Here is a 17,008-nt window from a genome sequence, read left to right as displayed (position 1 = left end):
CTGAAAGCAGATTAAATATCTATTTCGAATTCACTGAAGAATCTCCTCAGAAAATTTGGAAAGAATGAAAGTTTTAATTAGTTTAGTGTAAATGAGAAACAATTGAGTCTGTGTATGTATATAGATACACGGAATTCCATAAAATAAGCAACATAATGTTATGAAAATAACTTCTGCAGAGTGAGGAGGGTTGTGTCATGGATGTAAGAATGAAAGGAGGAGCCATTCCCGAACTATGAGTGAAGCAGTACTCCCAGGCTTTGGTCTCCAAGTGGAGTGTTTTTTTGTTTACATCCAGAAGCTTCCTTGACAGGGCTTTGATAGTATTTCTACACACAATAGTTCCAGAAAGCCATAAATCAAAAAGCCGGACACTTCCAGATAAAAGAAACATTCATTGTGTGATATATAATACCAATTTGTATAGTTTAGTGACATTTACACAAAAGTCCCATCTTGGTTATTTTTTAATAACTTACAATAGCGATTTTGATTATGAACTTGTTTTATAAAATTCTAAGCTGTTGGACTACAAAAATATAGATTCAGCAAAAAGTGTTATGCATAAAGAATAAAAAATACCTTACGATCCCTTTAAAATCGTATATTTCTTTCGATACCCTTGATAGAGTATTCGCTACTTTTATTTTATGTTTCAAACAACAAAATGTTTTAAATAAAATACATTTTTTTTGTCATCCACATATTATTGTAACATATTTTTTTAAATTTTTTAGAGGAGAGGCTAAACAGTTGCTTATTTTAAACTTATCATTTTATTTTTATTTAAATGAAAAATAATCACTTTGGGTTAACTAAAAAATGAAATTGCCACCATATGCTGCAATCCTCATCAAAATCAATAAATTTATACAGACAGCTATCCAATAAGTTACCTTTTCCTTGACCTTGTAACCACACATTTATGTAAAATTATATATAATAATATGTATATAATATACAAAATTACATACTCCTATGAAAGTTACTGTGAAGAAATGTAATTATTAAATATATCTAAATTTATAATGAATATAAATATAATCTACATTATATAATAATTGTAATATTTAATGGTAAACATAAATTGAAATTCCATTGACAAATATGTTTACAAAACTATTTAAGCAAGAAATGTTTGTACTGGAAAGCAATCTTTTAAAAGCAGTTGTAAAGCAAATTCTATGAGATGCGTACTTAAAGAAGAAGTAAAGAGTTTTTAGAATATGTATTTATTGAAATTAAGGGTTTAAAAAAAATGTTAAGTATTATAAGAATTATTTCCTTACATTTTGTAATAACTCAGTTACAAGTTTTAAATAATAGTACTTTTTTTTTTAATTCCCTTTCAGAAATAGTCATAGAAAATTAAGTACATAGAAATCAGCACCAATATTCAACATAATTCACTACGAAAATAAAAGGTTCTCTAATTTGAAATAAACTGAATCGAGCATTAATTATAAATTGACTCGGATTTTTGATTTAAAAGATGCCTCAGCTAAACAATCATCTCATATTTGAGAAAATATTTGAGGATGAAGTTCTGTAAATAGAAAAGAAATAATGTGTAGTTTTAATATTAATAATACAGTAAACTTTGATTTAAATTTTGTAATCCTTCCCCAAATAAAATTGAAGTACCTTAATTTTTTTTCTAACGTAACTAAAAACTTATGAAAATATTCATTCAAATTAAACTGTTATGGGAAAGGTTTAGCATTTAATTCTGTTCCGAATGAAATGTTAATTAAAAATGTATTCTTTTCACATACTCAGGACTCTGAAATATTGTAGAAAAAGAAAATACATATATTTATACATACATTTACGATGTAATTACAAAATGTTTACATCCAATCATGTCAAAAGCCACTGATCTTAATGGTAAGTCACTGAATGTTTTGATCTCCACTGCTTCAAAGCAGTGTATGCGGAAAACCAATTAGGGCCTCTCCTCTTACTTCCTACCTTCATGGGTTGGGTGAATCACTAACACAACCCTCCCCAATTCAGATCTCATCGAGGCAAATTTCTAATTAATAAATCATTCATTATATTTCAAATAATTAAATAAAAATTTTTATACCTTTATGAGCAAACTCAGCAAAAATTTAGTAGCTAATGAATACGTTTTAGAATTCTCTTGATTATAAATGTCTCAGCTTCTTTAACCTTTAAAAGATTGTAATGCTTGTAGTTGTTTTCATTTAAAAAGATGGGGAAAAGAATACACTTCCACTCCCCTTTGAGCTGAAAGTGCAAAGACTTTTGAAACCTTTCCTTCAGGGGGTCACTTTTGTTAATTTTCAGATGAGATACTAGGGAATACAATGGAACGTTTTCTATTTCCTGCTGACTGCTTTCCCTAAACTAGGGAAACCCACAAATTTGCTATTTCATAGTGGAATGATGGAACATTAACTCTTGCAAACACTGTCTTACATAGAAAATAGGCCTGAGTAGCAAATATTTCTTAGGTATGCTTAACATCAATACATATTATTCTAATCAGTTTTAATTTGTTTTTCAAACTGAATATAGTTTAAAATTGCATGTATTGATTAATAATTTTAATTTACACATCAAAATAAATTTTTACCATTTGCTTCATGCACGAATAAGCATTCAATTTTATGAAAAATCGAGTAACAATTTTAGCTATATACACACACACACACACACACACACACACACATATATATATATATATATATATATAACAAATCCCTCTGCATTTTAATGATATACAGTCAAAAGTCATTAATCTGGACTCGTCGGGACTTCGGCGATTCCGGATTATAGATCATTAGTTTAAATCTGGTAAGATGGCATGCAGAAATTATAAAATTAAAAATATGAAACCGTAATTTATGAAATAAAGAACAATTATGATCTAAAGGGTATCAAAATTTACAAAAAAAAAGCTTAATATTTATTTGTTTACTTGATTAAACATTTCTTTCAATGTAAGTTGTTTAAGTTGCTTCGTTTAATGTGATAATACTTTCTCTTTAATTCTATAAACAGACATAATTTCTTGTTCAGTTACAAAGTTCCTCTGTTCAAGTCCTATAATTGCTGTGTCGAGAATACCGACTAATTTGTCAATCGAAATTTTTTCGTTTTCACTAACCTCTGTGTTACTTTCTTCACTATCGGAAGCGAATTATAATGACGAGGAATTTGATTTAAATCATATCAAAGACGGAGTACATTGAGATGAAATACTACATTTAGTAAGGAATTATAAGCCAAATAAAATAAAAACATCTGCCCTGAAGATAAGGATAGTGCTGACAGATCAACTTCCAATTCATTGCGTGCTGCGGTGTTCACCCCCCCCCCCGCCACAGAGCAGTGTGAAATTGATAAACAGATTTTGGAATGGTTAGATAAACAAAGGATATGCCTTTATCCATTTTTTTGCAGCAATTCCACTTTTTGTTTAATGGACTTAGAAACATACCTTCGTTTTGTAGATCCTTTACATATTAGTAAATATATATCAGAAATTCTATTTGACATAATCGAAAGTTCAAGCCTACTTTTATAAAATTGCTCTAACAGTCTGCAAAAAATAATAAGCCGGATCCAATTCGAAGATTAAGGAACAATGCAATCTGCAACGTTAACCGAATTAGATAATTTTCAGCTTAGCTTATACCGTACTTTATACATTAAATGCGTATGCGTAAACGTATTATGCGCATGCGCACACGCATATTCGCAGCCGTAAAGGTGTTACGCGACGCATGCGCAGAAAGTTTGTAGCTTTGAGGTCTGGATTATAGATTATTCTGGATTATGGGTGTCCGAATTAACGACTTTTGACTGTATATATATAACAAATCCCTCTGCATTTTAATGATATTAGCAACTTTTTCTTTTTAATATTTAGTTAAAAAAATTATTGATTTTTTTCGCATTGCATTGTAACAAATATTCCCTCATTCAAGCCATCACTATTAATTTTTCTTTCTTACATTTTTGTGATAATAGCTTTCTTTTTTAATGTGTATATTCTTTTAAATATTATCCTTTAATTTTTTAAAAAATATGTTTTTGATAATATTTTCATTGTATTGCATTACATTTTGCATCTTTCAAATGGTAGTATAAGTGAAGAATTTTACAGAGCAAGTAAATTACGCTGAAAGTTTTTTGCACCGAGCTAGCATTCCACCATTGAGGGAAAACAAAAGGGAATTTCTAAAACCCTATAGTTGTGAGCAGTGCAAATCTCGTTGAAGTAGGGGCAAAAAAGAACATCGGACAATAACTACAATAACTATCCTCAAAGTCTGAGAGGTTAGAAATTTGCTAATATTTCGATCGGAGGGTAAAAAAAAAAAATTTTTTTTAAGACATTGCAACTCTGATCTATATTTCAGTCACTGTCTTCATAGTGTTTATTTGTTGCAATTTAATTTCACTCCTCTCCTTTCTAAAGTTATGTTATTGGGTGAAACCTTGGCTCGACTCTGATTAAACATATGCATAAAAGATATCTAATACAATTATGTACAAAAAATGTCTTAAGATTAAACATTTACAGAAAATTTCAGCAAAAAGCTTTATAAGAATTTTTTAAGTAATCTTATTTAAGCCTATATCATTATGAAAAGCTTCCATTGGATCTCTTCAGTTTTCAGGAAAACATGCACTATTTATGTAAAATAGCTGATTGCTGTCTGTCCCCTTCATAGCTTTTCTCATTTGGAAAGTGAATGTCTTTAGATTGTAAGGTAAACATGCTAAAAATGTTAGCATGTGAAATCAACACTTGTTATAATGGCTGTTTATTACAATGACCAGTATGAAAGGCCTATATTAGGTCACAGAAGTCTAGGTATTAAGCCTATGTTAAGTATTAGGAGACTATAACACGTCAGTTTTTGAAATAACTAGCATTCGTTATTATGTAGCTTTTTTTCTATGCAATGTAAGAAATTCAAATATACTTACATCAAACCATTATGAATCATATCAAATAAAATATAATTATCAGTTTTTTAAAAAACTTATGAAGCAAAGAAACTTGCATATTTTCCCCTAAATTTATGAGACCCAGCAGTAAAATCACTGAACACTGGTAGCTCCGGCCTGGTTTCGAAAACAGATGAATAGGGTGGCTGCATGGGCATTTTCATGGTTTTCCCATGTATAACATATACATGAGCCACTTTTCCTTAGAAAGTCCTCCAGGAAGATTTGGTTTGGTTTATTAAATTATAGCAAAGCACACTAGGGCTATCTGCCTAAGGGGAGGGATGCCTTTGTGAAGGACTTTCTAAGGGGTACTGGCTCGTATACATGTTACACATGGGGAAAACCACGAAAATGCCCATGCAGCCAGCTCGTTCATGGGATTCGAACCTCAGACCGAACTACCAGTGTTCAGTGACTTTCCCTCTCAGCCGCTGGTGGGCCTCCTCCGGGAAGGTATTCCTTCCCTAAGGCAGATAGCCCTAGTGTGCTTTGCTGTAATAAACTAAACCTAAGTCTAAAATTATATATACAACTAATATTTAAATTAATTTGTGTAAGAAGAGTTATAAACTATTCAGTTCTGACAACTGAAAAAAAAAAAAAAAAATGTAAACTGTGAAAGTAAGAAACATGAAGAGAAAGAAAGAGAGATTTTAATCCTTCTTAAAATTTTCTTCCAAACTAATCAATTATTATTATTAGATAAATATAAACAAATTGTATAATCAAGTTTTAAAACACAAACTGGTGTGTAGTCAGTCTACAATGCCTACAAGAAGTAGCAATTTTTACCTCAGCCAATTCATTCTTTTCAAATTTAAGAGAAAATTTGACACATGGCTGCAATATAAAATCATTTCCTAAAACTGGCAGTTCTGGGAATTTCAGTTTTAGGAAATGATTTTTCTAAAGGATGAGTCTTTCATTTTTGCTATTTTTTTTCATGTGCTTGCCTCAATAAATTCAAAACTTGTTCTCACAATAAACTCAAGCAACAGTCTGGCTGCAGTTATAACTAATAACTTGAAATCTCTCCTCTAGAAGGAAATCAAAACAAAAGCATTCAGCATTTTTTTCTGTTATATTTAGTTGAAATCTGGATACATGCAAACACTGAATTCTGCTGTTTTACCTGCTTCCAAAGGCCCCCCATCTATCCCTTATATATATATATATATATATATATATAAGGCAAGTATATATATATATATATATAAGGCAAGTAGGGGGCTCTTAAAAACTTTAAAAAAGACAGATTCTCTTCTTTTAAGTTTAAATGTATAAATGCAGTTCAGCAAGACATTTAAAGGCTCCTAAGCCTTCGAGCAGCTATTTAATGGCATTGCTTGCATACCCTTATTTTACACAACAGATCGAAATATTCTTTGAGGATCGTCAACGTCGCTAGGGCTGTTGTGAATGCTTTTGGCCATATTTCACCTTTCTGCACTAACTTCTGGACAAAACAACAACAAGAGAAATGCATGATTGCTTACTATAATTATTTCATGCAGTCACAATGCTTTAGCATTTTGATGCATAGCATTTTTGCTACAACAGTGCAACTAATACATTAAAAAGAAAACGAAGCAGAAAAACTTTTTAGAAGATATAAAAAGATTCACTAGGCTATTAGCCGCTAAAGAAAAATTTTCATGATTTTTTATTTGGTCTCTGTTTTCCTGCCACACTAAACAGTTTGCAAGAGGGTAGACATTGATATTTTCTTTTGAATGTTTCATCAATTTAGCAACAGTATGCTCCCAAATAACACTATCTACAGATTGTGTTTCTTGTGCAGATTATTAAGTAAAGAATGTATGCTATGAATTTAAACTAAAACACCAACTAAAAAGTTGCAGTATTGAAATTATACATGTTCATAATATACACAATTCATGTTTTTATAGTTACCTTTGGGATAATCCTCTAATAATAAATTAAAATGTCCAAGTTTAGAGTAAATTTTTATATGTATTTCAACATTGGACTGTTCCTCTGTGCTCTTCACTGACTTTAAAACAGACTGACTAGACCAACTGTTTTCATTATCAGGAAGTGGATCTGATGTTCGAATTGCAGACATCTTTTCAGATATTTTCTCAATCTGTTTCTTATTTGATGAAGATAAGTCATTTTCCTTATTCTGGTGATGATTAATTAAGACTCGTTCAAGACATTTAACAGCCTAGAATAAAATATGTTGATCAGTAAATAAGAAATAGCAAAAAACTGTTTTGTTACACATTTACTATACTGAAAATGTATAATAATAATCACAAAATTAAAATAAAAGTTCAAAGTAACTCTTTTACATAAAAGTAATTCTTTACAAAACTCTTTATTCAACGTAACTCTTTTTTTTTTTTTTTTCTTTTTCTTTTTTTGGTAAACATGTTTCTTGATGCACTTATTGTATTATACTCTCCACGAGATGGTGACACATAATGAAACTCACAGACTGAATCACGCTGGATATTCATGAACAAAGATTGTACAATCACTTAGTTTCACAGCTTAAACACTGCTAATTCACTGATGCAGGATCTCTTAGTTTCACAGCATGAACAGTCCTTCAGCATGCCGTAAAATTGAAAGTTACAGCGCATGACCTCGGGAGACCATGAATGAAAAGAGAGAAAATATGACAGCAACGTAAACACTATACATGTCTAGAGAATTTTTATCTCCAATAATAACTTCAAAGCTAGGTAAAACATATTACTCAACCTTCCTCTGAATCGTCATTTACATAACGTGGTAACATCTTTGTAGTATATCCTGCATATATTATTATGGGAAATTCATGTATATATGTAATGTCATAGAAAATATTGATGGCATATATAGTGATCTATAATGAACAGCAACTTGGCAGCCCAAGCAGACTAAATATTCATTTTTATTTCAACTGATATTTGCAGCCACAAATAACTTGGCACTCTAATTGTGCTTACAGAGTATTAACATTTTTGATACTGTTTCAATACTCAGCACCTTAGTTGCAAGAGAGGTAGAAACAAAGTGCATAGTTACTGAATATGGAAGCTTATTAAGAGAAAGGTTTTGATTCTAAAAATTGAAATCAATCTGTGACTGGCTATATGATTCCAGCATTACACCTTATGTAAGACCATATGAAACAGAATAATTTTGATAGATGCAATCCAGAAAAAGTTATTACTATTTTTAAAATCGAGAATGGAAATGCAGAAACTAAAATAAGGAATAAAGGGGCTTTGATAAATAATATTGATTTATATATTTTTTATTAATTAAATTATGATTTTTACTGTTATTACTCTGTGATGTTCTCATTCTTTCTATATCTCTGAACCTTGTGAGTTTTTCACGTATACACATTTGACATATATTCATGACGTGAAAAATGAACTACACACTCATTCCAAAGTAACAAAAAATATATTTATACTTTTTACACAATATAGCAATTTTTCAGAGTCACATGATACATTTCTACATTCTTAACATGATATGCGCATTATGTTTAACAGCATACTCAAAGAGAACCATTGAATATAACGACTACATTTCAGTTCAAAAAGTTCTTGCCTCATCACAACATGCATGCCGCACTCTCCCGTCCACACTTCTTCCCCCCCTTGGTTGCCAGATACCCCTTTCTTCTCTGATCGGGGTGGCTGGGCTTGCCAAACTCTCCCGCAGGACTAGGTTGGGAGCTTCTTTAAATCGAGCATATACATGACATGCCTCTGCCAAGATGAAAGTTGTCCTTTCCTGGAGACATGTTTCATTACCCAAAAAAACATAATTGTTAATGTGATTCTTACACAATAAACAATACAAAAGATTATGACACTATTAGTTGAACAAAGGAAGAAACATTGCAAACATACAAAAAGCACCAGCAGAGCACAAAGGAAAAAAATATATGTAAATAACCCTTTGCTTATTATATCTGATCCTGTGCGTCCCTAGTCGGGCTGGTGGAACTGGACATGTAAACAATGTCTGATATTGCCTGAGTAAACTTGTCTAGTCCTCTGAATAAAACTTAAATTCAACATTTCTAACTCCTCCAGGCATTCTGAGAAACTCCTCCGTCCTTTGATAACCAGAGAAGATTCCATTTCCCCAAACTCCTCTTCTCCCTCCAAGATAACATTCAATGCTTGTGATCAAACTATGCAAGGTCTGATCTTGTTCTGATGAAAATGCCTTTTGGTGCCATCTTATATTTCTGCTATGAAGGAGTAAGAAACCCTCTGCTCTAATATATTTGCAGGACCTTGCCAAATTGCATACAGTTTGTTATTAGAATCAGGAATTAGAATCAGGAATGTTTTATTGAAATAACTCAAATTAAAGTAGTGTGCTGTTCTCTCTTGTTGAATTCTAGCAGTGAGGTTTGCCTGTCCAGCTTCTCCAATTTAGTTTTTAGATTCTGTAAATACATGTGAATAGCAGTCGCATCTAATTGTTAATTTCCATGTTTCTCTGTCCATGTGGACTTGAAGGCCCCTGAGGTGTCATGCCATACATGAGTTTAAATGGGACAACCCCTGTAAGGAATCTGTAAATGCCACCCTCTACGTTCTTCCCTGATGACATGATGCAGCATTCTTTTTAAAGTAACACGGAACCATTCCATTAAACCATTAGATTGTGTTGAAAAGTTGTAAGTTGAAAAGAGTTGTGTTGAAATTTCGAACTAGCTCTTATTCGTCTCTCAAACTCTTAAGTCTGCTTTAAAATTGGTTCCATTGTCCCATGCAATTACATTTGGGATGCCTGCTCTTGAAAAAATGTGTAACAATGCCTCACAAGTAAATATGGATGACAGGTTCATTAGAGGTACTGCTTCTGCTCACCTGGTATGTTGGTCTACCATGCACAGTGTGTACTTATGGCCCTTAGAGCTGGGAGAATCAATTGGACCTATCTCAACAATGTTTACAATTTGGAAGTGCAGATCAAGCCTTGTTACAGGAGTGATCGATGTCCCATCAACAGTTTTAATTTGTCTGGTCAACAGACATTCTTTGCATGCCTCACAAAACTTCTGAACATCCAACCTCAGACCTTACCAATAAAAGGAATATCTAATCCTCTCCAACGTCTTCTTAACCTTCATGTGGCCACCAAATACTGAACAATGTGCTAATTGTAAAATTTCCTCCCTCAGACATTTGGGTACAGCTTTCCGCAGACTTTCCCCAAGAATCTTATCTTTACGAAAGAGAAAGTTATCAGATGTATAATAATTCCCTTTTCCTTTCTGAGCTTCTCCCAAGCTTCTACCAGAGATTCACAAGTCTCCTGCTCTCTTCTAAATATGTCTGCAGTACATACTCCTTCAGACTGAGTTTCCTTGTTTTTATTCAATTCCGCATCCTCCTTTCCGCCCAATTTCTTCCCTCACAGCTGGCCACCTCCAGCTTCCCTGAATTTACCATCACATTAGACTTCTTCTACCTCTCCAAGTTGCTTGTGGCCCCTTTATACAAGTTTTCAATCCCTTCACCTATGCCATGTAGCTGACCTCCTCACATGGCAAATACCTTAGAAAGAAGAAACATATTCTCTAATAGTGACTCTGAAACTGCACACAATATCTCTTGATGTGTGACAATAGTGCTTTCTCCCACAGGGATACTCAAGGGAATGTTTATCAAAGAGGAGCTCGAGCAAAAATACCCTTCAAATATATAGTCGATACTTCCTCGAGTTGCAGACCTTTAGTTAGCTCTTTACTCATTGTAATCTCTGTCCCTGAATCCACGAGAGTCTTCCCCATTGCGCCATTCACACTAACAGGAACTCTTTTCAACTTACAAAGCTGACAGCTGTTTACCTTCTTTGGCTTCCTCAAGGGATCTACATGAGCTACCACCACCTTGTCCTCAAGGAGATCATTGTCCTGAAATTTTTTCCATAAAATTTACCCTGGCTTTATCATTTCCCTCATTTGAGTTGTACTGTCTGCTGCTTTTAACCTGAGGGCAGTTCCTTTTAAAATGTGAAGTTGAACCACATACAAAACATTTTAAAATTTTCAAGTTACCTGTGCTTTTCCATACACCAGCTATGGCCTCTGGCATCCAACTAGTTTCTCATCCAATGCCCGATTTACATTCTCAGTTTCACTAACTTCCTTTAGCAGCAAAGAATATATCGCACTCTCTTCCCAATTCTCTTGGGTTGAACCACAAGCCTCCCTGCCTTATACCTACATATACAGCAGTTTCTGTATCAAGGGTGTGGTAGATTTTGTCTGCCACCACCAACTGATTAAGATCTTCAAAGTCTGTCAAACCCCTTGATTTTGCATAATTTTCTCACATTGTAGTTAATTGTTTAGAGAGCTGACCAAAAATCTCTTCGAATTCCTCTTTGCTTTCCTGAAGTTATCTAAAGATGCTTGAGGTGAAGGTTTAAATTTTCTTAGCACAGCTTTCTTGATTTCCTCATAATTCCCAAAATCATCCTTGCTTATCAATGTTAACAAATTTGCTGCCTTATCTCCCAAGAGATAGGCCCACCAGTGGCCGAGCGGTAAAGTCGTTGAACACTGGTAGTTCGGTCCGAGGTTCGAATCCCGTGAACGGGCTGGCAGCATGGGCGTTTTCATGGTTTACCCCATGTGTAACGTGTATATGAGCAAGTTTCCCTTAAAAAGTCCTCCACGAAAACATCCCTCCCCTTAGGCAGATAGCCCTCGAGGCTTTACCATAATCACACACACACACACTCCCAAGAGATAAATTAAAATTTTGGCCTTGTGTTCCTTAAAAACATTTTCATTAACGTGAGCTCTTTCTAAACTGGAAAAGAAATAGTCCCAGCCATCTGCTCTACTCAGAACTTTTACTGTCAGTAACCTTATTGTTCTGGTTAATGCTTCTACTGATCTTTCCTTCTCTGTTTGTGTAGGACTTCTGTTCAAGTAACAATCCTGTATGTCTATTTTATACTTGTCAATGGCAATTCTTTCCTCTGCCTCTAACTTTAATTTGCATTCCCGTTCTTGCCTTGAATCTATATCTGCAAAGATAACAATAATAACACTCAGCAGATCCTTTGCTATCTGCTGTAATGAAATTCTAGATCAAATTTGAATCATTCATAATCCAAATTGAGATGCATGGCCTGGAGGGTTTTACATAAATTTTAATTAAACTTAATATTTACATATATACAATGTAGGCTAAAATGCCTGAATCAAATATTAAGGCTCAAAAAGCAAGAACTGAATAGTTCCATCAAAGAATTTAAATCAAATTATATTGTGTACTGCATCGAAGTCTACCTTCAAGAAGAATATTTTTTCAAGTCACGTGTTCAGAAGGGGAACGATTAAGTAAGCCAATAGATGGTCTTCTAACGCCATCTCTTGGGGATATCAAAGAATATTCCTTAACACACTCCCCAACTGAACTCTGACAAGAGTTCATTTAACTCAATAGTTATACATACAATCAAGTACGTAAATCAATATTCTTTAAAATACAAAAAATTCTAATTACTTAAAAGCTTCAATCACAAAACAGGTTATACACAACATTATCACATAATAAATGTTATAACTAATAAATGAACTAAATTTTAAAAATATTTTCAACTTAACTAAACAAACTTAACCAACAATATTCAATTTAATAATTAATAGGAAAAAAAGAGAAATGCACAACAAAATCATTAAAGTTCAATTTCTTTTTTTTAAAGTTCAAGAGGATATAGATGTTGAACAGTACGTTTTAAAGTCCCATTACCAGTTTTTAATTTGAATGATCGGACTTTACCATCAGGTCCAAGAATAGTTTTTATGATTCTACCAAGTTTCCATAAGAGTTTGCTTTTATTATCTCCTTCAATTAAAACAAGAAATGGGCAGTTCTAAGATCTAATAAATATTGCTGCTTCTATTTGCCCCACAACTGTTCTAATAGCAATTCTTGATAACGCTTTCTTTTTAACAGCATTTCTCTTGTCGTTTCGCTACTGTTGATTCTAGCAAAAGTCAAAGGATACTTCAAATCAGTTTGTCCAATGTTTAGGAAGTGCATTGGAGTCAAGGGTTGTGGCTCGTCATTGTCGTTGTAAACGTAACTTAGAGGTCGTAAATTAAGAACTGACTCCACTTCAACAAGTAGTGTAGACATTTCTTCGAAGGTCAACAATGCTTTTCCTATGATTTTTCTTAAACATTCTTTAACAGATCTCACAAGTCTCTCATAAAACCCTCCCCACCATGGGGCTCACTTGATTATAAATTTCCAATGGATTCTTTCTTTGGCAATGAAATTCTTGAATTTGTCATCTGAACTGTACTCAGGAGCTGGTTGACTTTGTATTTAATAACAAAGATTATCATCACAAAGATATTTACTTTATTATACATTTATTAATCATTTTGTTGCTGTAGAGGAATGATCTGGCTCCAAAACATTTTAAATTCTCAATCACAAAGCTGTAAGATCTGTTACAGCAAGTACACAAAAGAAAAGAATACTGAATTCAAATTACGTAGGTCGAGAGTATAACGCGCTAGCAGCGCCCCCTGTCAGCAGCTCTGAATCACTACTGAACATACTCCCGACCTTGAAACCTTACGGGTTTCAAAATATTATTACAATTAGTATACACTATTTTAAAGCACAATAACAAACAATTGTAAGCAATAGCAATACAATGGTTAAATTTTAAAAGACACATTAAATCATAAATGCAGTATAAACACTGGAAAGAAACACATTACAATATACAATACATAAATCTAATTACAATTCACAGGAAGAACACAAACGTCTCTCACATTTCTTTTTAACATTTTACCACCTGGTAATACTATGTTAATCACTCGAACTTTTTTATCTTTTCCAAAAATTATTTCTGCAATTCTACCTGTTAACCATTTTGTACTGGGCATATGCTCATCCTTGACTAACACAAGTGAACCCACCTTAACATTATCTTTAGCAAACATCCATTTACTACGTTGTTGAAGGTTATTTAAATAGTCTCTCTTCCATAACTTCCAAATTTGTTGACTATATTTCGTTATTTTTTGCCACTTTGAGAGCCTATTTTCTGGTATCTCAACAAGTTGGGGTTCAGCTATTGAAGCTAAAGGCCTCCCTATGAGAAAATGTCCGGGGGACAAGGTTTCAAAATTATCAAACTTGGATGATAAGGGAGTAAGAGGTCTAGAATTTAATACGCTTTCAATTTCTAGAATCACAGTGAGAAATTCTTCAAGAAACAGATGAGCATTGCCAATAATTTGTTTCAAATTAAACTTAAAAGATTTCACCCCGGCTTCCCAAAGGCCGCCGAAGTTTGGTGATTTAGGAGGAATAAACTTCCACTCAATGTTTTCACTTAGCAGGTAATTTAGTCAGTGTTTCATCTGGGTGTTTAACCAATTTATGCAATTTTCTGAGCTCAATGCTTGCACCCACATAATTCTTTGCATTGTCACTGAATAATTTTGCACATTTACCCCTGCGACTAAAAAATCGTTTCAAACAAGCTATAAAGGCATCTGAAGTAAGATCAGAGACAAAATCTAAATGGATGGCTTTGGTGCTTAAGCATACAAATATGCACACATAAACTTTGTTTAGTTTACCCTTACGCTGATTTTTAAATTTAATGTGGAATGGTCCACAAAAATCAGTTCCAACATTACTAAATGGGTAAGAAGGTGTTACTCGTTCTTTGGGCAGATCACCCATTATCTGAGTCTCAAAAACAGGTTTGTTTTTAAAACAAGTTATACATTGAAAAACAACTTTATGACAAACATTTCTGCCATTTAAGACCCAAAATTTACGTCGAACATGATACAATAATGCATTTGAACCAACATGCAAATATTTTAAATGATAATATCTCACAATTATTAAAGTTAATGGATGTTTATCTGGCAGAACAATTGGATTTTTCTCATATGTACTGAGGTCAGAATGTTTCAGTCTGCCTCCAACCCTTAAAACATTGTCTTTATCTAAAAAACAGTTTAAAGATTTTACCTTGCTGTTGCTGGGCACTGAGGCACCTCTCTCAAGATGTTTAATTTCATCTACAAACTCACCTTGTTGGATTGACCTAAATAAATAGATTTCCGCTCTTCTCAACTCGCTAAATGTAAGGTGACCTGTAAGCTTTTCATTTCTAACATTATTGATAAATCTAAATACATAGCACATAACATGAACAATAGTTAAATAATTATTACTCAAGGGAAGAATATCATCAACTATAGAACTATGATTTAAAACAGTAAAGGCAATAGGAGAATGATCATTAATGTCATCAGTTTTCTTTAGTTCATCAGAAAAGTCATCTAATGAAATTAGAATGTCATTATTGTCTACCGGAGCATCAGTCTTTTCTCTCAAAAATTGGGGTCCATGCCACCAAATGTCACTGTTCAATAAAATGTCAGCACTGACCCCCCTGCTGAGGAGATCAGCTGGATTTTGCTTCCCAGGGCAGTGTGCCCAGGCACTGGTATCACTTAAACTCTGTATTTCGTTAACTCTATTGGCAACAAATGATTTCCATCGTTTCGTAGATCCTTTAATCCAATAGAGAGTTATTTTTGAATCCGTCCAAAAGAACACTAAGGAGGGCTTTTTTAAATCCACTGTTTTCTTGACTTTACTCGCTAGTCGGGCGGCAAGCAAAGCACCGAGTAATTCTAGTCTCGGAAGAGTGATTTTCCTTAGTGGCGTCACTCGACTCTTGCTAACCAATAAATTCACTTCGATGTTATTATCCTTCACAACTCTTGCATAAATAGCAGCACCGTAAGCTTTTTGGCTAGCATCGCAGAAGCAGTGTAGCTCTAAGATATCGGTTGACTCTTGTAAATTGAGCACATTTCTAGGAACTCGTAACTCTGAAAGATCAGGAACTTCGAAGCACCACTGAAGCCATTTTTTTTTGTATATCTACAGGTATTTCTTCATCCCAAGAAATTTTCTTCATCCATAAGACTTGTAGAATGAACTTTGCACGAATAGCAAACGGTGAAAGCAACCCAAGCGGATCAAAAATCCTTCCAATTGTGCATAGTAGAAATCGTTTGGTACTTTCGTTTTTAGACAGACTGTCCACTAGGCTCTGCTTTCCCAATATTAGACAATCTTCAGCAGGATTCCATGACAGTCCCAAAACTTTAATAGCGTTGACTTGTGGCTGTGTATCGAAACCTTCATATGTCCAAAACTGCATCAATGTATTGTCATTCGTAGTCCATTTTCGTAGCACCATGCTAGCTTGGCTCATAATTGATGTAGCTTGAGTGGAGATCTCAAAAGCATCCGACACATTATCAGCTCCAGAAATAAAATCATCCACATACAAACAGCGGTCTAAGCATTCTGTTGTAGTCGGGAATTCTTCAGAATGCTTTCTCAGGTGAGTTTTCAAAGTAGCAGTCAAAAGGAATGGACTGCTCGTAACACCAAAAAGAACACGATTAAATCTGTAAACTTAAATTTTACCATTTTCTTCCCACAGAAAATGAACTGCATCTCTGTCCTTTTTGGCTAATAAAATTTGTAGGAAAGCTTTCTCTATGTCTGAAGTAAAGGCGACTTTGTTTAATCTGAAATTAACAAGAATGTCGAATATGTTCGAATTCAGGTTTGGCCCTGACCACAGGCAATCATTTAGACTTAAATGCTTAAAGTTATGACTGGAACTTGCATCAAATACTATTCTCATTTTTGTAGTTGCACGTTCCTCTCTAAAAACTGGTTGATGTGGCAAATAGAACACAGGTTTATCAACAGGTTCCTTAGGACGTCTAACTTTCTCTATAATATTCTTATTTTCATAGTCTTTTAAAGTTTCAATATACTGCAAATGAAGATTTGGATCTTTTTGAAGTCTACGCATAAGTAAATTAAGTCTGTTTTTAGCAACGATGAAGTTATTATTGAGCTCTCCCCAATCTCTTTTCCATGGTAATTGAACCTCATACCGGTTATCTTTAAAACGAACAGTTTTTTCAAATGTTTCT

General features: G+C 33.6%; 1 protein-coding gene across 3 annotated transcripts in view; it reads right to left on the bottom strand.

Annotated features, from left to right (window-relative positions):
* Utx (Utx histone demethylase) overlaps nt 1–17,008 on the bottom strand; it is a 356,173-nt gene that overhangs the window by 297,885 nt on the left and 41,280 nt on the right. For all 3 annotated transcript variants that reach the window (XM_035356392.2, XM_085809088.1, XM_085809087.1), the window contains exon 3: nt 6,907–7,180. In XM_035356392.2, the coding sequence (XP_035212283.1) occupies nt 6,907–7,180 (274 nt within the window). The remainder of the gene's footprint in view (nt 1–6,906; nt 7,181–17,008) is intronic.

The sequence above is a fragment of the Stegodyphus dumicola genome, chromosome X2, assembly GCF_044657685.1.
Source record: "Stegodyphus dumicola isolate Sdum_Otavi_A_Nest chromosome X2, ASM4465768v1".
In the NCBI taxonomy this organism is placed as follows: domain Eukaryota; kingdom Metazoa; phylum Arthropoda; class Arachnida; order Araneae; family Eresidae; genus Stegodyphus; species Stegodyphus dumicola.
This window is presented reverse-complemented; position numbering and strand designations above follow the sequence as displayed.